Source organism: Girardinichthys multiradiatus, chromosome 12, assembly GCF_021462225.1.
Source record: "Girardinichthys multiradiatus isolate DD_20200921_A chromosome 12, DD_fGirMul_XY1, whole genome shotgun sequence".
Lineage (NCBI taxonomy): Eukaryota > Metazoa > Chordata > Actinopteri > Cyprinodontiformes > Goodeidae > Girardinichthys > Girardinichthys multiradiatus.
The window spans coordinates 13,103,673-13,126,027 of NC_061805.1; the positions used below are offsets into that span (position 1 = coordinate 13,103,673).

At 45.2% G+C, this 22,355-nt stretch overlaps 1 protein-coding gene across 1 annotated transcript in view; it reads right to left on the bottom strand.

Moving 5' to 3' along the window:
- Positions 1 to 22,355, bottom strand: part of loxl2b (lysyl oxidase-like 2b) — an 89,689-nt gene that overhangs the window by 24,484 nt on the left and 42,850 nt on the right. Inside the window, exons 5-6 of the mRNA XM_047382030.1 lie at positions 8,805 to 9,018; positions 1,778 to 1,961 (exon numbers count right to left, since the gene is read on the bottom strand). Coding sequence (XP_047237986.1) covers positions 1,778 to 1,961; positions 8,805 to 9,018 — 398 coding nt within the window. The remainder of the gene's footprint in view (positions 1 to 1,777; positions 1,962 to 8,804; positions 9,019 to 22,355) is intronic.

The following is a 22,355-nucleotide window of genomic DNA, read 5'->3' on the forward strand; positions in this document are numbered from 1 at the left end:
CGGTGTGCAGAGGCAAAAACACGGGCCTGGGAAGAGACTGATGAGGCCATGGACAAGGACTAATGGTCGGCTTTGAAAACATCCGGCGCCTCAGGAGAGGGAAGCAGTGCTTCGCCAACACTGTTTACAGTGGGGGTGGGAAGCTGCTGACCTCGACTGGGGACATTATCGGGCGGTGGAAGGAGTACTTCGAGGAGCAACTCAATCCTACCATCACGCCTTCCCTGGTGGAAGCAGAGACTGGGGACTCGGAGTTGGTCTCTTTCATCACCCAGGCTGAAGTCACATAGGTGGTTAAAAAGCTCCACAGTGGCAGGGTGGATGAGATCCGCTTTGAGAACCTCAAGTCTCTGGATGTTGTGTGGCTGACACGCTTCTGGCTGTCAGCCACTGTGGCTGACACAGTGGCTCTGGACTGGCAGAGCGGGGTGGTGTTCCTCTCTTCATAAGAAGGGGGACCGGAGGCCGAGTCCAACTACAGGTGGATGGCATTTCTCAGCCTCCCTAGAATTAACTGCTATGTCAACTGCATTTGTATTAATTAAGTGTACTTAACACAGAACAGAATAGAATAAAAAATGCTTTATTGTTCCAATAATTGTCAGCAACAAAGCAAAAGGCAAGGAAAGCATACAGGTTCATACATCACCAAAACTTCAGAAAAGGTTACCAGACTATAGGCTATAAGAACCAATCAGGAAAAACAATCAATTCTAGTAAAGTAGAATAAAACCCAGGATAAATGAAATTTATGTTTGAACATACTGTGTGGTTATCAACAAGTCAGATTAATTAAATTAGAGGTGCAGCATAGTCAGGTGACATTGGTGACCGCATCAATGTAAAAAACAATATATTATAAAACAAATTAAAAAAAAATCTCCTTTATTTAGTAACTGCCATGTATGTGGCCAAGGATTCCTGGAAACCCAGAAATATATGAATAGATAATGCTTGAAGTCTCAAAATGTGATAGAGTGTAAATTAACTAAATCTAAGCTATTTGTGCCTGATAATTAAATACACCCAGAATTATACTATAACCTCTGTCAGCGATCAAACCCCAGTGTCCCCCATGACAGGCAGGGACATGAACCACTTTGTCCAATTTGACTTGATTACTTCTGTTTCAGTAGTTACACAATCAGCCTAACCCCGAGCATAAAACAAAAGAGACCTTCTTCTATCTGCCAGTTACTGGCTCACTGTTAGAGACACATTTGCTTTCTACTTTCTCTACTGGACAGATACAGTCAAGGGGTGAAACCAAAGGACAGCTGACTGCAGGCTGTACCCAAACATCCAGCCTACTAAATACTGTGTACCAATAAAAAGCAGAACAGCAACAATATTCACTGCAATAAGAACTAGAAAACTGCTAGGAAATTTAGCTCACATAAAATCTGTGAGGTCACGACCCTATGAAAATCTGCATATGGTATAGCAATAAAAAGACAGAATCACTTCCTGAAACGTTTGTGAGATGTGGTTTTTACTTGACAAGGAAAGTGATAGCATGTAGGAAATTACAGACAGAGAGTTGTTCCAGCAGTAAAAACTATCATTCTTAGTTTATTATTATGGGATAGTTACAGGTGTATTTTCTAGTTTGCAAGGGTGTCTGGGTTCTTGTGGCCTTCTGTTGGCCACATGTTTCTTTAGACCATAATTACCGGTTGTAATAACACTTAATTTCAATGTGCATCAAACAGTGGAGGAGAAAGGATTCATCTGACAAAAAATTAAGAAAGAAATGTACTGTATGTATAATTTATACCTTGTCCAAGTTGTCCTCCAGACAGTGCTTCCTTAGCTGAACCAAAGCCCAGCTCGCGACACACCACAGTGGCAGACAGTAGGTTCCATTTGTCATCACATATGGTGCCCCATTCTCCATTTTTCAGTATCTCCACTCGGCCCTCACCCACGATGGCTCCACCACGGAGGCGAACCAATGGTTGCTGAAAATTGCAAACACACGGTGTGAGGAGGAACTACCATTAAAGCAGAAGTAACCAAACTTTTAAAGGAGCAAGTCGCATATTTTGGTTATTCTGGTTATCTTTCCATAAAAACGTTTGGAACATCATTTTCCTCCCTTGCAACGAGAAAGTTGAGGCAGCAGAGTGGATGGCTTCTTGTTTCCAGAACAAGTAGATCTTCCATCAGTTCTTAGCATGAGGTGTATCTGTTTCATTTTGCAAGTAAACACATTAGCTGCCGAGTTAAATCAGACTCGATTCTGTTTGTTATCTCAACCCAGAAGTCTTTGTGTGGAATATGTACATACTGGCCAATATTTTAATAATACCATTGCATAATCACAGTGTTGGTTCAACCTTGAACATATTAGTTGCTGTGTTTGAACAATATCTAACTGAATCTTTCTTTCCCAGAACTTCTCAAGAACCTACAACATTTCTTTCAGACCTGAGGTTCCGAGTAAATTTGGGAATATATAGCAATGAGTCAGAGTTTTGTGCAAAATCAGTAAAACTCACTTAGATACAATTGATCAATTATATAACATGTCATGGTCTGTTTTTCTATTTCTTTTCACTAAAATCATCCTTTAAACACGGTAAAATCTGCCCATTCAAAAACAAGCTTCCACATTCTTCTGGTGACATCACATAAGGCGACTGATCAGAGCAAAAGGACATTATTAAGCATGTCTTTGTGTTGGTTTTCCTGTTTGATCACATGTTCTTAATTTCTACGTTTATCCTGACTGCAACAAAACATTTAAGCTGTACACGGGAACACTGAATTGGAAATTTGTTAACACATGGAACACATGGGAACGGTTTATGAAAAGGGCTGAAGGAGACCACAATGGCCACATTTTATTATGAACAATCCTCAGTGATGAACACCACTGGGAGGGAAGGTGGAATAAAATCCCATTTCTTAGAGGTTAAAAACAGAGAAGTTGTTTGGGTAAGATTGAGTAGTATAAATTCAGACTGCATGCAGTGCCACAGTCTTGGCAAATCTTGTAACTATTTAAGGTTATAGAAAGAAAATACAAAATTTACTCATTTTACGAGCAGTGAATATGCACAAACAGCAATCAGATGGAAGAAGATAGACAGGAATTCAGACAGATACCTGGTACCTTGTACCAGGTATAGTTCTGATGCTGATCACAATCTTTAATGTGAGCTTTAGCTTCTTTATCCACCGTGTAGTGTTCATTGTTTGGGAATCATCAAAGTCAGACTCTCGCTCAAACATGTAAGGTTAAACCCCTTGCATCTCAAATGTGACTTAAATGCTTCAGAATCTGCCAAAGCCTGTGAAAAGCTGCTTGTCTTCCATGTTTCACAATGACTGCTAATCAGCCCAATCATGTGCCTCTTATGACATCACAGTCCCATAACACACAAAGCAAAGTTTGCAGTTTGCAAGCTGTGTTTTTTATTGTCATAGTACATTTAATAGTTAAAACAAAATACACCACTGTATAGTATCTTTAAGGTTGTTGCACAGCTGCAGTGATAATGCTTTGGACAGCGGTTTAAAAGTAATAAAGTTAGAAAGTGTAACAATGTCACTGTAAGTCTTCTAAAGCTTGTAAAGCTGTTAATTTTCCACTTACAGCATGAATACTAGTTAAAAGTTTGCAAATATAACATTCAGACTGACACTCATGCTTTTTTAATTAGTTGAGGAGGCAGTTAAAACCTCCCAACAGTAGGAGAGGAAGTTTAAGAGGAAGGCCTATAAAGCTGGAAGCAATGTTAGAATTCTTCATAGCAATTCCAGTCTATCACAAATGAAATTACTTCAAAGGCCGCTGCAATAACTGTGACTGATTTTAAATTAGTTTAACTCACAATAATCTCTGTTTACAACTCTCTGTCTCAAAGGAGAATGAAAGGTGAGCTCTGGATAGCGAAACAGTCCCTTATATAGGTATTCACACTCCTTAAACCTTTTCACAACCTGTTATGTTACAACCACCAACTTCAAAGTATTTCAGTGGGATTTTCAATAACAGACCAATGGAAAGTAGAGCATGATGCTCCTTTTCCACGGGCTCCTTTAGTCCGGCTCCACTCCACTCAACCCATTTTACGAGTGTTTCCATTAGTGTTTTTCTGTACCGGTACCTAGTTTTTTGGTCCCTGCTCGTGAGCAGGTACGATTGGAACAGAGTAGGGACTACATGAGAAGAAGAAGGACATCATGTCAGCTTTCTAAATTGTATGCAGGCGGGGCACTGTATTTAATAATATCCCAAACCAGCTGATCACACATAAAATAATCTTTTCAGATGCACAAACATTTGACCCAAAACTCACAAAAAAAAACCCACAATGAAACCGCGTATTTGGTTTGGAAATTTATTGACTGTGCTTAAGCGAAGCAGCGTCTGCGGGAGGATGGAGCCGGCAGAGAGCAGATGCCCGTAATCAGACTGCCTGCATCGGGTCAAACGGGAGGAATGTCCAATATCTAACCTAAAACTAACTTCACCACAGTCAACAGTCAGTGGTTTTGCAGGGTGAGTGTAAGCGGTAGAGACCTGCGGAGCTGGAACATTCAATTGAAAAGGGGCATAAATGTCAAGTGGAAGGAGAGTGATCCATGTTCATTTGTTTTTGCAAACGAAAACCTTCAAAAGTCAGGTGAGCATTTGTGTTTAGCCTTTCAAAGGTCAATTGTTTGTAGAACCACCTTTTGCATAATTTACAGCTCCAAATAACTTTTGGTATGTCTCTCTAGAGACTAGGATTTTGTCCATTCCGAGATCAAATTCAGTCAGATTGGATAGAGATTGTCTAAAAACATCAGTTATAAAACCTTGTCACAGATTTCAAGCTTAGGGTAAAATTTTATCATCTAACTATGCTTTAAGCTTCTCCATAAATTCCGCCTGACCTGTCTGCTGTGTTCCTTGGTCTTCGTGATCTTGTTCATGCTCTGAAGTTCACAAATCAACCTCTAAGACCTTTTATAGAACAGCTGGATTTAAACTGAGATCACTCACATTTACTAATTCGGTGACTTCTGAGGGCACTGGTAGGGGGGACTTAGCCGGCATTGATTGGGATGTGGCACCGCTTCGGTGGAGGGGCTGGCCGGCTGGACTGCTTGATGGGCCGTGGGTGGCCGGCGGGCTGGGGATCCCCCGGGGTTTGGGGGTGGGGTTGGCGGGGTGCCTGGTAACTGTTGCTGTCGTGGCCTTCTTCCACTGCATCCTTCTGTGGTTCCGGCCTATGGTCGGGCGCCGGGCTGCGGCTGGCGGTTGGGTAGGTGGGACACATCTTGTGACTGCACTGGGGCATCTGGTGGGTTGTGCTTGGCCTGGAGCGATTGGCCTGCATGGCCCAGGTACCTGGGCCATGCAGGCCATGGAGGGGTTGCAGCCTGTTGGGTGGAGGGGTTGTATCCACTTCTGGGATGTGGGGTCACCGGCGTTTGGATCGGCTGGGCGGCGAGGGTGGAGCTGGGCTGGATAGTGTTTCTCCCTGGGCCGTCGTTGCAGTGGCAGAGATGTAGTTTCTTTTTTTTTTGTGGCCGACGGGGGTATTGTGGGGGCATGGTGGGGGACACTGGCCCCGGGTACTGGGTGGGTGAGTTTGTCCTGTCATGCTGCGGGGTCGGGGGTCCTGTTGTGGGTGCGGTGCTTGGTGGGGTCTGCCCTGTTGCACCGGTGGGTCGGGTTGCGCGAGGCCCTTGCCTTGCCGTTGCGGCACGCTGTGTGGTGCGGCAGGGGTGCTTAGAACGGGGCTAGGTGTTGAGATTGCGCTGGGTGGGTGTGGCTTCATCGGTCTCTCGGCTATGGAGTTCACCTGTGGGGGTGTTCCCCTGTGGGGGAGGGGATTCGTGGCGTTTGGGTTCGGGGGGGTTCGATATTGGTGTCCTTGTTGGGGGTGGCCCTGTGGGGAGGTTCATGTTGGGGTTCACTGGGGGTGGGAGACTCATGGGGTTGGGATCGGAGCTCATTGGGGGGTCAGGACTGCTCCGTCCTGAAGAGACTCTGGTTGATGGGCTGGTTTGGGCCATGTGGACCCCTCTTTAGTACATAGCCCCCTCTCCGGAGGTGGATGGGGGTTGTTGGGGACTGGGTTTGGGGTGGGGGCCAGGCCGGGCCGGGATCTTTTCTTTGTGACAGGTTGGGTCTTGGACTGCTCCCTCTCCTGGATCAGCTTAGGCCCCCCCATCTTTTTGGGGGCCTATTTCCTCCCCGCCATACTACCTGCCGGTGGTTGGAGTCTCTGCCCGCTGGTGTACTTGGGGTTCTCGGTGTCTGGGGCTGGGTGCTTTGGTGTGTACTGGCTCACTCCCGGTGGCTGCTTGCCGGGGCCTGGCCCCCTGGGCTCTGTCGGGCCTCTGCTTGGGGGGTGGTGTGTCCCGGGGTCTTGGGTCTCTGGGTCCATGGCTGGATGTGCTCGGGCGTGGACGGTTGCCGGTGGGGCCTGTGGGCTCGTCGCTGCGGCTCCCTGGGGCTTCTGCATTGTCGCTGCTGGGTGGCTCCCCTGGGACTCTCGACTGCTGTTCTCTGGGGGGGTTGTGGTAGTCCCGGCGGTGGTTCTCCTGGGGTTCCTGTGCTTTGGGGGGCCTTTGAATGTCTGTAGTTCGGATATCCTCAGTGTCCGCCCGGGGACCACGGGGCAGGTGGGTCCTCAAACTCCCTATTGCATATTTTTGTGGAGAAACCTAGTATGCAAAGCGCGTCCACACTCATACTCACAGGTGTTGAGCTTCAGGTGTTGACAGATACACAGATGTTTTATATTGGGCTGCACCTCTCACTAAGTACATTTTACATTCATAAATACCGTGTACTATTTTGTTAAACATTGTTTATTTGTTAACATCTGCAGGTGTATAAGCAAGCAGGGTGTAATCTTTTATTCTCTCCATCGTTCTTTCTCTCCTCCACTCTTTCCTTTTTTTCTCCCCTTTTTCCCCATCTCTCTCTTTTTCAAGCTTCCGTTTTCCTTCTCATTTCAGTCTCCGTGTCCGTAACAATTGAAATATTCCCAAAGAAGTTTATAATAAAGTTTATTTTATAAATATCAAGCAGAGCTTTAAAGCATTAGCTGTGATGCTCCGCCTGTGAAAGTAAATCTGTTGTCAATTTCTTGGCACTCAGACAACAATTCTGAGCGATACTCTGCTGGACAGGACACGGTAAAAAAAAAAAGGAATATGTGAGTAATAGAACCACTGAAATTCCCAGATAGGAAATAAGTTTCCCTCTTCTTCTCAGTGTAGAGGTCAACGATTGCAGAGCCAACAGTGATCTGAGGGGAAATTCCCACAAAAGTAAACTTTGAATCAATAAAACAACTTGTGGGTAAAAAGCATTTTAGTACAAAAGGAATTTAGTTATAGATCTGCAGGCATTACACCTACACAGAACTAAAAACTCAGCAAACACTGAGCCCACTTCCTCTCCTTTGGCTGCAAGTTTTCTACCAGATGTTAAACCAGCAGTGGGAGCAGTCATCTGCTCCCACTGCTCCCACTGCATGCATGTGACCACACTGGTCACTAGTGGGTAATGCAAGACCTGCCTGACTCACATGTGGTGTTCACAAGACTCTAAGATGGTGTTGACTCAGGACCTGAGGCTGAAACTGGATGGAGGAACATTTCTGTCTACTGTTCTTTCAAAAACTAATCAGTTCAAATCAAGACTAATTATTTTTAGGCAAAACTATTGAGTCACATAAAAAATCTAATTATTCTGACAGAATTCAGCATATTGGTGTAAAATCTGAGTCAGCAGGGTTTCATACAGTAGATATTTTAAAGTAAACAAAGAAAGGACTCTAAATTAATGCTAGAATATAAGGAAAAGACTCAAGGTGTCCAGTACCACCTAAAGTACCAAATTGTTTCTTAATAAAGGTTTTGATTTTTCAATCAATTTCTTTGGAATTCACATTTCTTTAGCGTCGTTAGTGGCTAGTATATTTTCAAAGTGCTTACACATAACTTGTATGTCTTTGTCTTTTTTCTAACAAGCACCAATATTGCAGAGATGCAAATAATTTAAATGTGGTGGAGGCTTCTTTGGTGCTTTTGGAACCGTGTGATGTTGATTAGGACGATAACATCTTTATTAGCCAACTCTGTCAACACAAAAGAGCAACACAAGACGTCCGTCCTTTCTTGCTACACAACTAGAGTTTTATAACAGAAATACAACAGTGTCAGGTTTAAAGGACACACCTTCATATTTGAACCTCATAATAACAGCCTAGACCTATTTGAGCAGACAAAGTCACAACCTGACAGCAACTGAATAGCGCTTCATGACATAGACTTCACTTTGATGACAATTATTGCAAATTTAATATAACAAGATCTTGTGTAATGGGATTTTGTTAGCACATACCCCTAGCTATCGTTAAACCTTTAGGACAACTATTCTTTTTTCTCTTCTAATTTTAGGGCTTTCTAAGGCTCAGATTTATTTTTAGAGAGAAAGAAAAATACTTATTTTTTATCATTTTAATGACAGCTTTTTGGTACCAAAAAGCTATATGTCATTATTGAATCTTTTTTGTTGCTGTTTTTTTAAACTTTTTATATTACATATATTATCAGACATAATTACTTCATATGCTTGTCCTAAATGCAGGACAGTAATTCAGATGAGATGCTACCTGCTCATAAGCTCTCTGAAGAACCCCACTTTGAAAAAAATGTCAATTGTCCTCTTAATCATGCAGATTTGCTAAGTCCAAGTACCCATTTTACCAAACTCACATAATCCATACAATGCACTGATATTCCTAATAAGTTTAGGATTTGCTACACTGAGACATTGTAGTCATTACCTCTTGTCTGAAGGCCTTCCTATATCCTGTCATGGGCGTAGGGGCGAAGGCTCTACCAGGCACACAGCTCACCACCACAGGCATTCCTCCAGCACACGTCTCATTGGACAACGCTAAGATCTGTCCCAGTTTACAGCTGGACAAGTGGGCTTCACTGCCGGTGCAGTTGACGGAAAAGTCCCAGTACGTTGGCTTCCTTCTGCGAGCAAACATCCTGAACAGATGTAACAAAGAAAAAACAAAATAAAGATAGATTATGTAAAACTAAATCAAAAGATCATGTGTGGTACAAAACGTTTTCTGTGAAGGCCTCAGAGGTTTGTTGGAGGACATTACTAGATAAAAGGACAGAGCACAAAAGTCATGGAGGTGGCTTGTCAAAATGTTTCCACATGTTGGATCACAACAAACATGCATAAGAAGGTGTTCTGATCAGAAGACCCCAAAATTGACATAACTGGCCTACATGCAAAACACTATGTGTGGTAGACAACAAACAACTCAAATAACCCTGAACACACCATCCCCACAGTGATACATGGTGGAGGCAGCATCTAGCTTTCGAGATGCTTTTCTTCAGCAGGGATGGTGGTGCTGCTCAGAGTTGATAGGTAGATGAATGGAGCTAAATACAAGACAATTCTGGTAGAAAACATGTGGGAGGCTTCTTGTCCTTATTTATTTGTTTTTACATATTGTGGTTGTTATTTAGGGGCTGCACAGTGGTGCAGTTGGTAGAACTGTTGAACCCAGGTTAAAAAAGATCCTGGGTTCAACTCCCGGCCTGGGGTCTTTCTGCATGGAGTTTGCATGTTCTCCCTGTGCATGCGTGGGTTCTCTCCGCTTCCTCCCATAGTCCAAATCCAAAGACATAACTGTTAGGTTAATTGGTCTCTAAATTGCCCTTAGGTGTGTGAATGAGTGTGTGCATGGCTGTTTGTGTGTTGGACCGGTGACCTGGAGATAGGCACCAGCTTCCCAGGTGACCCACTATGGAAGAAGCGGTATAGAAAATGACTGACTAACTGACTGGTTATTTGGACTGATCTTGATATACGATATGTGTTATGGAAACCAAAGTCAAATTCCTTGTTTTGGACACAAACTGGGCTGATAAAGTGGATTCTGATTCTGATCTCAAAAACAGTATCTACTGCAAGTGACATACTGGCTGCTAATAACCTCTCCCACCTAAGAAACTCTGCATTAGAAGTGAATTGTGCAAATTGAACCAATAGAGTTCTAATTGTATGTGGCTCTAAATGTTGTTTCTTTTGTGCTGACAAGTCATACCAAAATTAAATTGAAACTTGACAAGAAATTACCATTTGACCCTTTTAATGCAGGTCAGAATGACAATGTTGCCAAACACGACCACGAAATTAATAATTTACACAATATAATTGAGACAACTTACAGTAATAGTAGCATGTCACATAAGACCACATAAGACATACGACCACTGTGGTCGTAATCTCCTCCTCTTTGGTCATTAATAACCCTGTAACATCTATTTAATGATCCACAGTTGCAGAGCACCTTGACATGTCTTCCTGTCCCATTTCTGGGGTATAGTTGTAAAAGCTGGGTAAAGCAGGACAGGAAGTGATTGTTTTTCATTTGGGATATAGCGAGAAGCAAGCTGCCGACTGGAAATTCTCCAGAGCTTGTATTCAAAGCTGCAGGCTTAGGACTGGCTTTGCTATCTCTTCAAAAGCTGCTTGTTCAGTGTTCTGACGTTTGGGAGCGTTGTCCATATGGAGCCCATCCCTCCTTCCACTCATTTTCTTTAAGCCAAAAACTTTATAGTCTTTGTCCAAAACACCATTCCATACCCTTCCAAACTCATTAGACTTCTTCAATGGTTTTTCTAATTACCCTTTCTGAAGCCTGAACACTGAACATGCTAAATAAAGCCTGTAACGTCAAAGCTGGAGCTCCTGGGTGCACTGTAGTTTCTCTGAGCATTGTATGGTCTGACCTTTGGGTGAATTTGCTTTTTCATTGATGAATAATCTTTGTCTCAGTAAAATATTGGACTTTAAGCCGTTTGGAAATGGCATTATTACAATTTCCAGAATAATGGGCAGCAAGAGTTAATTCTCTGAGATAATTTCTGATTGCTCTTATTGTTAGCATTGCATCAGCACACACCTTTATGCTCCAGATCAACAAAATGCCAAAACACTGTGGGTTCATTTGGTGATTAGCAGTTCATTAGTGGCTTAAAACAGAAGCAAACTGCTTCTTTCTTAGATTTAATAGAAGCAGCTAATGAGTACTTGTATTTTTCTCATAGCCAATTTGACAGTTATGAAAGCTTTCTTTTTCTCATTAATGCACATTAAGTTTAAGTTTGTTTTAATTAGGACAGTACACATTCAACAACACATTGACACTATGTCTCAATGTAAATATGCTCAATTCTCGAATTGTGCTGCTTAAGGTGGCAGCATGTTACTCCTCTGTTACTTTTCTTTTTGATATATTCTTTTTAAGAACTCTAATTTCTCTTGTGGTGGACAAAAATCTATTTTTTGGATGTTAATCCTCTCCGGTATCGAATGCTGTGCAGCTGGAAGGATTCTTGCTGATACATTTTTACTTTGGTACATCTGTTATGATGCAAAACCATAACAAGGACGTTTTTTACAACTGGAAACAGCTGGCCAATATCTCAAAAGCACAAATAATACTTCAACTACAACCCCAAATCCCTGGTGAGTTTAAAAGGAGGCGCCATGGATGCAGAGCAGGAGCGAAGAGAAGAGAAGAGAGAATAGGAGGAAGTTTAAACCATCTCTTCCATCGATTCTGTGGGAAATGTGAGATCTTTGGGAAACTAGTTGGATAAACTCCAAGCCCTACAAAGCACCCAGCCAGAGTATCTGAAATGTAGTATTATGTGTTTCACTGAGACATGGCTGCAGGAATCACATCCCTGACTCCAGCGTCTCTCTGCCAGGCTTTCTAACCATATCAGCAGGTAGAGATTTAAAGACGAGCGGCAAACGCAAAGGAGGTGGATAGGGCTTGACGCTATATTGCAAAAATACCGTGATCGCGATAATGGCATTTGGTGTTTATCTGTGGATGATCAATCAGATGCGCCCTTAAATGCTCCCAGCATTCTACCCCCGTACATACTCTTATTGGCTAGGCTAGACCCATAGGCTTAATAAGCAGGTTAGCTGTTGCATGTAGAGGGAAAGCAACGGCGGACACGGGAGAGGAGGAGCTGAATGGGGACGAAAAGAACGAACAACTTATGCCTAAAAAGAATAGCATGTCTTAAATATGGGACTACTTTGGCTTTAGAAGAGAAGGCGTAGCACATACCCAGGTACTGTGCAATGTATGTAAAAAAATAGTGGCTATGTCGAGAGGAAACACGACTGATCTACACAGTCACATGGAGCACAACCACAAGATGCTATATGAAGTTTTCAAGTCTAATACTCCCAAAACTACCAGGCGAAGGCAAGTTGTAAAAAGGCAAATCCACAGGCAATTATAAATGACAGTTTTGCGAGTGTCCCTCCCTCGCAGCTGTTGCACGATATGTTGCCAAATGCATGATACCACTTAGTACTGTGGAAAAATATGCATTTTTGGATCTCATGAAGGAAGTGGTCAACAGATATAAAGTGCCATCACAAACTTATTTCTCCCAGGTTGCCATTCCACAAATGTATGAGGCATGCGTAGTGACTGAACTGAGTCCAGTGGATTTTTACGCCAGCACCACAGACCTCTGGTCTAGTCACACAACTGAACCCTATATGGGCTTTACTGTTCATTTTCTCAACAAATACTTCCAGACAACACGGTGTCTGGAAGTTCGTTCGTTCGTTCGTCGTCTTCCGCTTATCCAGGACCGGGTCGCGGGGGCAGCAGACTCAGCAGAGACGCCCAGACGTCCCTCTCTCCAGACACCTCCTCCAGTTCCTCCAGGGGGAGCCCAAGGCGTTCCCAGGCCAGCCGAGAGACATAGTCCCTCCAGCGTGTCCTGGGCCGTCCCCTGGGCCTCCTCCCGGTGGGACGTGCCTGGAACACCTCCCGAGGAAGGCGTCCAGGAGGCATCCGGTATAGATGCCCGAGCCACCTCAACTGGCTCCTCTTGATGTGGAGGAGCAGCGGCTCTACTCCGAGCCCCTCCCGGATGGCCGAGCTCCTCACCCTATCTCTAAGGGAGTGCCCGGCCACCCTACGGAGGAAGCTCATTTCAGCCGCTTGTATCCGTGATCTCGTTCTTTCGGTCATGACCCAAAGTTCATGGCCATAGGTGAGGGTAGGAACGTAGACCGACCAGTAAATTGAGAGCTTTGCTTTTCGGCTCAGCTCTCTCTTCACCACAATGGACCGGCACAGCGCCCCCATTACTGTGGCAGCTGCACCGATCCGTCTGTCGATCTCCCGCTCCATTCTTCCCTCACTCGTGAACAAGACCCCGAGATACTTAAACTCCTCCACTTGAGGCAGGAACTCCCCTCCAACCTGAAGAGGACAAGCCACCCTTTTCCGGTCGAGTACCATGGCCTCGGACTTGGAGGAGCTGATCCTCATCCCAGCCGCTTCACACTCGGCTGCGAACCGCCACAGCGCATGCTGTAGGTCTTGGCTAGAGGGGGCCAGCAGGACCACGTCATCCGCAAAAAGAAGAGACGAAATCCACTGGTCCCCAAACCAGACCCCCTCCGGCCCTTGGCTGCGTCTAGAAATCCTGTCCATAAAAGTTATGAACAGGACCGGCGACAAAGGGCAGCCCTGCCGGAGTCCAACATGCACTGGGAACAGGTCCGACTTAGTGCCGGCAATGCGGACCAAACTCCTGCTCCGCTCGTACAGGGACCGGATGGCCCCTAATAAAGGGCCCCCGATTCCATACTCCTGGAGCACCCCCCACAGGGCATCACGAGGGACACAGTCGAATGCCTTCTCCAGGTCCACAAAACACATGTGAACCGGTTGGGCAAACTCCCATGAACCCTCGAGCACCCTGTAGAGGGTATAGAGCTGGTCCAGTGTTCCACGGCTGGGACGAAAACCACACTGTTCCTCCTGAAGCCGAGGTTCGACTATCGGTCGGACTCTCCTCTCCAATACCCTGGCGTAGGCCTTACCAGGGAGGCTGAGGAGTGTGATCCCCCTGTAGTTGGAACAAACCCTCCGGTCCCCCTTCTTATAAAGGGGGACCACCACCCCAGTCTGCCAGTCCAGAGGCACTGTCCCCGACCGCCACGCAATGTTGAAGAGGCGTGTCAACCATGACAGCCCTACAATATCCAGAGACTTGAGGTACTCAGGGCGGATCTCATCCACCCCCGAAGCCTTGCCACCGCGGAGCTTTTTAACCACCTCGGTGACTTCAGCCTGGGTGATGAAAGAGTCCAACCCCGAGTCCCCAGCCTCTGTTTCCACCACGGAATGCGTGATGGCAGGATTGAGGAGATCCTCGAAGTACTCCTTCCACCGCCCGATAATGTCCTCAGTCGAGGTCAGCAGTCTCCCGCCCCCACTATAAACAGTGTTGGCAGAGCACTGCTTCCCCCTCCTGAGGCGTCGGACGGTTTGCCAGAATCGCTTCGAGGCCAACCGGTAGTCCTTCTCCATGGCCTCACCGAACTCTTCCCAGGCCCGAGTTTTTGCCTCTGCCACAGCCCGGGCCGCAGCACGCTTGGCCTCACGGTACCCGTCAGCCGCCTCAGGAGTCCCACAAGCCAACCACAGCTGATAGGACTCCTTCTTCAGCTTAACAGCATCCCTTACTGCCGGTGTCCACCACCGGGTTCTGGGATTGCCGCCACGACAGGCACCGCAGACCTTACGGCCGCAGCTATGGGCAGCAGCATCGACAATAGATGCAGAGAACATGGTCCACTCTGAGTCTATGTCTCCAACATCCCCCGGGATCTGGTCGAAGCTCTCCCGGAGGTGGGAGTTGAATACATCCCTGGCCGAGGGCTCCGCCAGGCGTTCCCAGCAGACCCTCACTATGCGCTTGGGCCTGCCGAGTCTGTCCGGCTTTCTCCTCCTCCAGCGGATCCAACTCACCACCAGGTGATGATCAGTGGACAGCTCAGCCCCTCTCTTCACCCGAGTGTCCAAAACATGCGGCCGAAGGTCTGATGATACGACAACAAAGTCGATCATCGACCTCCTGCCTAGGGTGTCCTGGTGCCAAGTGCACTGATGGACACCCTTATGTTTGAACATGGTGTTCGTTATGGACAATCCGTGACTAGCGCAGAAGTCCAATAACAAAACACCACTCGGATTCAGATCGGGGAGGCCATTCCTCCCGATCACGCCTCTCCAGGTGTCACTGTCGTTCCCCACGTGGGCGTTGAAGTCCCCCAGCAGAATAATGGAGTCCCCGGGAGGGGCACTATCCAGCACCCCCGACAGGGACGCCAAGAAGGCAGGGTACTCTGCACTACCACTCGGCCCGTAGGCTGAAATGATAGTCAGAGACCTCTCCCCAACCCGAAGGCGCAGGGATACAACCCTCTCATCCACTGGGGTAAACCCCAACACGAGACGGCTGAGCTGGGGGGCAACAAGCAAACCCACACCAGCCCGCCGCCTCTCCCCGTGGGCCACTCCAGAGTAGAAGAGAGTCCAACCCCTCTCAAGGAGATGGGTTCCAGAGCCCATGCTGTGCGTGGAGGCGAGCCCGACTATTTCTAGTCGATATCTCTCGACCTCCCGCACAAGCTCAGACTCCTTCCCCCCCAGCGAGGTGACATTCCACGTCCCTAGAGCCAGCCTAAGCATCCGGGGATCGGGCCGTTGAGGTCTCCACCTTCGTCCGCCACCCAATCCTCTTTGCACCGGTCCCTCACGGTTCCCCCTGCAGGTGGTGGGCCCACTGGAGGAGGTGTCTGGAAGTATTTCCCTGAATCTCAAATGGGAAAATATAGCCAGCGCTCTGAGGGATGTCTTGGCAAACTGGGGCTTTGAAGAAGAGAAACAGGTGGCTATTACAACAGACAACAGCACCAATGTAGTAAAAGCTACAGAACTCAACAAGTGGGTCAGACTACAGTACGTTTGGCCACCGCCTGCATCTGGTGAGTATTTTTTTATACTATATTTTTTTTAATCAAAGATGCCCAATTTTAACATAAGATTTTTATATTTAATATATTACATTACATCATATTACATTGCCTACGGCTATTAACATAAACAACATCTCGTTGAAAAAAACCCTATGAGTTACGACAACACTTAATTTCCCTTTGGGATAAATAAAGTATTTTTGAACTGAATGGAATTAGTTTAATTGTATTTGACTGTCAGTTGAAATTGTGACATAAATTTGATAATCCCAGGTTATTTTAGCCCAAACTAAATCCACAATTATCCTTTTGTTTTTTCCCCTGTACAGAAAAATCTGTTAAAGGTGACGAGTGTATTTCTTGAGCTGTGGGACTTTGCAAGAATTTAGTGGGGCATTTCTCACACAGCTGGAAGGAGAAAACTGCACTGAGAAAAGCCCAGAAAAAACACCACCTCCCAATGCATGCACTCATCACAGAATGCTCAACAAGCTCTTCATTCTTCTCTGCCGCCCACAAAAAAACGGATATCCCACCCTCCTTTGACCCACAGCTTTCCTGTCATACATCAGATGTTTCATTTTCCACCTGAGCCATGGACCGTTCTGCTTTTACATGTTTGTCTTCAATCAAATCAGAAGATGCTCCCTTGGCCTCCCCCTTCAACCTGTGTGTCTCAATAACTCAGGTGAAGAGGCAACTAGAGAGACTCAACAAGAATAAGGCTGCAGGTCCAGATTATGTCAGCCCTAGAGTCCTTAAGGCTTGTGCATAGCAGCTCTGTGGGATTCTGCAGCACCTCTTCAACCTTAGCCTGGCCCCGAAAAAGGTTCCAGTGTTGTGAAAAACATCTTGCTCCGGTACCAAAAGATTTCACCCATCAGTCCTCAATGGCATCATGAAGGTTCTAGAGAGACTCCTGTTAGCCCACCTGAATAAGCAAACAATAAACTATCAGGACCCCCTGCAGTTTGGTTATCGCCGTAGATGCCATCATACACCAGCTTCAACAAACCTGTCATCTAGACAAAGCCAGCAGCACTGTGAGCATCATGTTCTTTGATTTCTCCAGTGCATTTAACACAATTCATCCTGATTTGCTTTGTCAGAAAGCCCAGAAGACTCAGGTGGAGGCCTCAACAATCTCCTGGATCAAAGATTACCTGACAAACAGACCAGTTTGTGAGACTGAAGGGTTGTGAGTCTAACCAGGTAGTCAGCAGCACAGGAGCATCACAGAGGACTGTACTCTCACCATTCCTTTTCACTCTGTACACCTCAGACTTCCAGTACAAGACAGACTCCTGTCATCTGCAGAAATACTCAGATTATTCTGCAGTCGTGGGGTGGATCAGAGATGGACAAGAAGCTGAGTACAGAGAGCTGGTGGACCGCTTTGTGGCATGGTGTGGAAACAATCATCTCATCTTGAACATGAATAAAACAAAGGAGATGATTGTAGATTTTAAAAGAAACAGGAATAGGTCAAACACTATTTCCATTATGGGAGAAGAAGTGGAGGAGTATAAATACCTCGGTGTTCACCTGGACAACAGACTGGAGTGAATATGCAACTGCGAAGCCATCTGTAAGAATGGACAGAGCAGACTGTACTTCCTGAGGAAGCTTAGGGCCTTCGGTGTTTGCAGCAAGATGCTGCATATCTTCTATATTCTGTTGTGGAGAGTGCATCTTTTCTGCAACCATCTTTTGGAGTAGCAGCATTAGAGCCAGAGACTTAAACAAGCTCAACAAGCTGATAAAGAAGGCTAGCTCTGTTCTGGGGACTCCTCTGGAAGCTCTGGAGATCACTGTGCAAAGAAGGATTCTACATAAAATGAAGAACATTATATTGATAATAATTTTAATAATAATAATTTAGATTTTATTGATCTCCCAATGGAGAAACTATCCTGCATTTAACCCATACCTTACAGAGCTGTGGGCTGCCATTGTGTGGCACCTGGGTAGCATTCAGGGTCTAAGAGTCTTGTTCAGGGACCCAGAGTGGCAGGCTGTGGGATTTAAACCAGGATACTTGTGGCCTCTCCAGGACGCAAATATCCTGCTCTCTATCATTGCCCAGCTCTACCATTCCCCATGGAGAACCCTGAGCATCCTCTTGATGAGACTGTTGTACAACAACAGAGTGTCTTCAGTCAGAGGCTTCTTTAGATCTGCTGCAAGACAGACTGCTACAGGAGATCCTTCCTGTCCACAGCCATCAGCATCTACAACAGCTCTTTGAAGAAACCTGCATAATATGAGCCACAACAACAATTAATTTTCCTTTGGGATTAGTAAAGTATTTTTGAATTGAATTCATTCTTATTCCTTATTCAGATAGTAAAAACATCAACATTTCCATTTACAAAACACAAAAATTCTAAAACAATGCATAACACACAAGTCACCACAAAACTGCATATGTGAAGTTGGTTCTAATTGGGAAAAGTCTTTCAAAAATTTTCATTTATATATTTTGGTGTTGAAAAATAAGTTATTTTAAAAATGTGCAAGATAAATTAGAAAATGCAACACATAAGAAAACATTTAAGTTATTCTAATTTAGCTAATATCCCATATCGTTAGGTTTAATTAATTCAGGAAATATTGCTTTTACCATTTGATTTAGTATTTAAACTGCAAAATGTGACCAATATCTTTAAATAACCAGTTTAGAAAACCATTAAATCTTCTGTATAAGAACTATACAGCACAGGCTTCTGAAAGTCAGGATGGCTAAACTGTCGCAGCTCCTGCTCCACTCATACAATGGCAGCCTGTAGAAGCACACTGTGTTTCACAAGGCTGATGCACGAGCAGCCTGACACGTAGACGGAAAGTTGGGGCGCATCTGTTCTCCACTGTGGTTACCTAAAGCAGGAGACTTCCAGGCTGAGCAGACAGAAAATTTAAGGTTATCTGGAATCCTGGAAGTTTTAATGCTGGGCCATGTTTAATTTGTGGCTAGCAGGCGGAGAGCCTCCCAACGTAAGCAAGATTTATGATGCATCCCTGGTTTCTCATACATTACATCAACTGAACGCAATGCACTGATGTTGGCCAGTCAGGAGTTAAGTACAGGTTACAGGGTTTGAGGACCTTTGATGTCAAACACACCTGTACTACTCCAGATATATAGTTTACATCATAACAGCATTGGTTACACATTTAAGCATTAGGTTGATACATTTGTTATAAAGTAGCCAAGAGTAGAGAGTGGAGACAATGTTATTTACACCTAATATTCCTCATAAAAACATTGTGTCATCCCTTCTTCTAAAGAATGTGATTTATTTTTTGCAGTCGTACTCGTCATGTCCCGCTTTATCCAGAACCGGATATGGTAGAGATGCCCTGACGTCATTCAGACACAGATGCCCAAGCCACCTAAACTGACTCTTCTCGATGTGGAGGAGCAGCGGCTATACTCAGAGCTCCTCCTGGATGGCTAGGCTCCTACCTCTAAGGGAGTGGCTGGCCAACCCTACGGAGGAAGCTCAATTCATCCGCTTGTATCCGGGATCTTGTTCTTTTGGTCATGACCCAAAGTCCATGCTCATAGGTGAGGGTAGGAACGTAGACCAACCCGTAAATCGAGAGCTTCGCTTTTCGGCTCAGCTCTCTCTTCACCATAACGGACCAGCATAGCGTCCTCATTCCTGCGGCAGTCGCACCAATCCGTCTGTCAATCTCCCGCTCCATTCTCCCCTCACTTCTGAACGTAACCCTGAGATACTTGAACTTCTCCACTTGAGGCAGGAACTCCCCTCCAACCTGAAGTGGACAAGCCAGAGTCCAAGAGCGCCCCCCACAGGGCACCATGAGGGACATGGTCGAATGCCTTCTCTAGGACACATAAGGGACACAGTCGAATACCTTATCAAGGACCACAAAACACATGTGGACTGGTTGGGCAAACTCCCATGAACCCTCGAGTACCCTGTAGAGGGTGTAGAGTTGGTCCAGTGTCCCACGTCCGGGACTAAAACCACACTGCTCCTCCTGAAGCCGAGGTTCTACTATCAGCCGGACTCTCCTCTCTAATACCCTGGCGTAGGCCATACCAGGGAGGCTGAGGAGTGTGATCCCTCTGTAGTTGGAACCAGTGGTGGGCAGTGACGGAGTACATTTAATTGAGTACTATACTTTAGTGCACTTTTTGAATATCTGTACTTTACCTGAGTTTTTGTTTTTTTGGAAACTTATGACTTTCACTCAACCACATTTAAAAGACAAATATTGTTCTTTCGACTCCAGCTCCGAGCTTGTAATTTCATTTTCCTTTTTTTGGCTCAGAATTGTTTTGAAATTGCTTTTGCAGTTTTTCTTTCCTGAAATGCAATTTGCCACACGCTGTGCTCCTCACAAGACTCACAAGAAGGAGTCATCACTTACAGTCATGGCCCACACCTGGGATGGATTTGGAAATATGTTATACTCGTACAGTTTCGCGAGTTCTCCCACCTTCATTCAAACAGAGCTTGGCAATGGAGACTGTAGGAGAAACCAGCACACCCATGGCCATATCTCAGCTCGATGTTTGAGATTTGGGGAATAAGAAATAGTTTGTATCAGTTTAAATGACTTCTGTGTTCACCGCGGACAAACATCATTTCTGCATTTAAGAACTCATCATCCAACCTGAGAAAGCACACTGAGGTATGTAAGAAAACCTTTTTTTTCCAGTTAAACACCTTGATGAAGTTGTCTAAGGCTGAAGTGGTTAAGGTTTAATGGCATGACTGATGATTGAAATACAGCCAAGCATTAGTGCGCTAAGCTTGGTGACAAGTGAGATGGAAACAGCCTGCTTAGTCCGACTCAAACTCTTATACGCTGTGAATTAAGCAGTTAATTTTGACCAAACCGGAGGTGATGATTGTTGGAAGAGGGGACAGACTAACAAATATGGTTTGAGTAAGCTTTACCTGTTATTCAGTCAAGTTTAGTTAGGTGGCTGTTAATTAACCAATGAAGTTGTCTTAGTTCAGTAAAAGAGATAAACTTGAATTCAAAAGGTGTACAGCTGTATTTTGGGTCTCTAAATTAACACCCGGGTTAAATTTTCATTTGGTGGGTATAAATAAAAACTTACAAGCCATTTTGGTGGTTAACAAATGAGTAAAACTTCTTTGTAGTTCATGAAAATAGCATGAGCTACTTTACAGCTGTTGCTGATCAGTAACTGAATAAAGTACTTCTCAGTCCAATGCTCATTAGAACAGTTGTAAATGGCATCATGGAGAAGGGTAGAAGCTTCTTAAAGAGATGGGCCAATTTCAAGGTGTCACATACAGCTACGATGCGAAGTCAAATTTTTTAGTTATTTCTGATATATAATATATGCAGCATTTTCATAACTAAAGGTAATATGGTAACTTTATTGTGCCATAAAATTGCACTATGTGCCTGAAAATACATAATGTCCCCCCTTTAAAGTCAGTATCTGCTCTTCTTTTATGAAAATATTTGCAGCAATAACTTTCAGATAGCTGAGGGATAGTAATAAAACAATACTAAAATAATTGATAGATTGTAATCAAGGTAACATGTTAAATTAATCGTAATATTGATTTGAAGTCAGTCCCCAGCCCTACTCAGCAGTATGGTGAAATTGCATTAATATATTTTGATATTCTTTATTTCCACTGCAAAAAAACAAAAAAAACAAAAAACATCCTCACTGAGAGTAAAGTGTACCAGAGTCAAATTCCTTCTTCATCTCTACAATCTTTGCAATAAAGCTGGTTCTGATTCTAAAAACCTGAGACGTAATAATAAATTGCTTTGGAATGTTTTTTATTTGTTTTTATGAAACGCCATCTTAACGTGGTGGAGGGGTTTAAGTGCTCGAATGATCCTAGAGGCTATGTTGTCTGGGGCTTAATTGCCCTTGGTAGGGTCTCCCATGGCAAACAGGCTCTGGTAAGACAAAGAGCGGTTCAAGAATCCCTCATGATGACTACTAAATCAAGGCACGTGACGTCGCCGGTACGGCGGAGCCGGTGTCCCACTCTGGAACCAGGCCTGGGGTCGGGACTCATCGGGGAGCGCCTGGTGGCTGGGTTGCTCCTTGTGGAACCCGGCCGGGCCAAGCATGAACGAGAGACGCAAGGCCATCCCCCAGCGGGGCCACCACCTGCAGGGGGAACCATGAGGGACTGGTGCAAAGAGGAATGGGCAGCGGACGAAGGTGGAGACCTCGGTGGCCCGATCCCCGGATGCTTAGGCTGGCTCTAGGAACGTGGAATGTCACCTCGCTGGGGGGGAAGGAGCCTGAGCTTGTGCGGGAGGTCGAGAGATATCGACTAGACATAGTCGGACTCTCTTCTACTCTGGAATGGCCCACAGGGAGAGGCGGCGGGCTGGGGTGGGTTTGCTTGTTGCTCCCCAGCTCAGCCGTCTCGTGTTGGGGTTTACCCCAGTGGATGAAAGGGTCGCATCCCTGCGCCTTCGGGTTGGGGATAGGTCTCTGACTGTC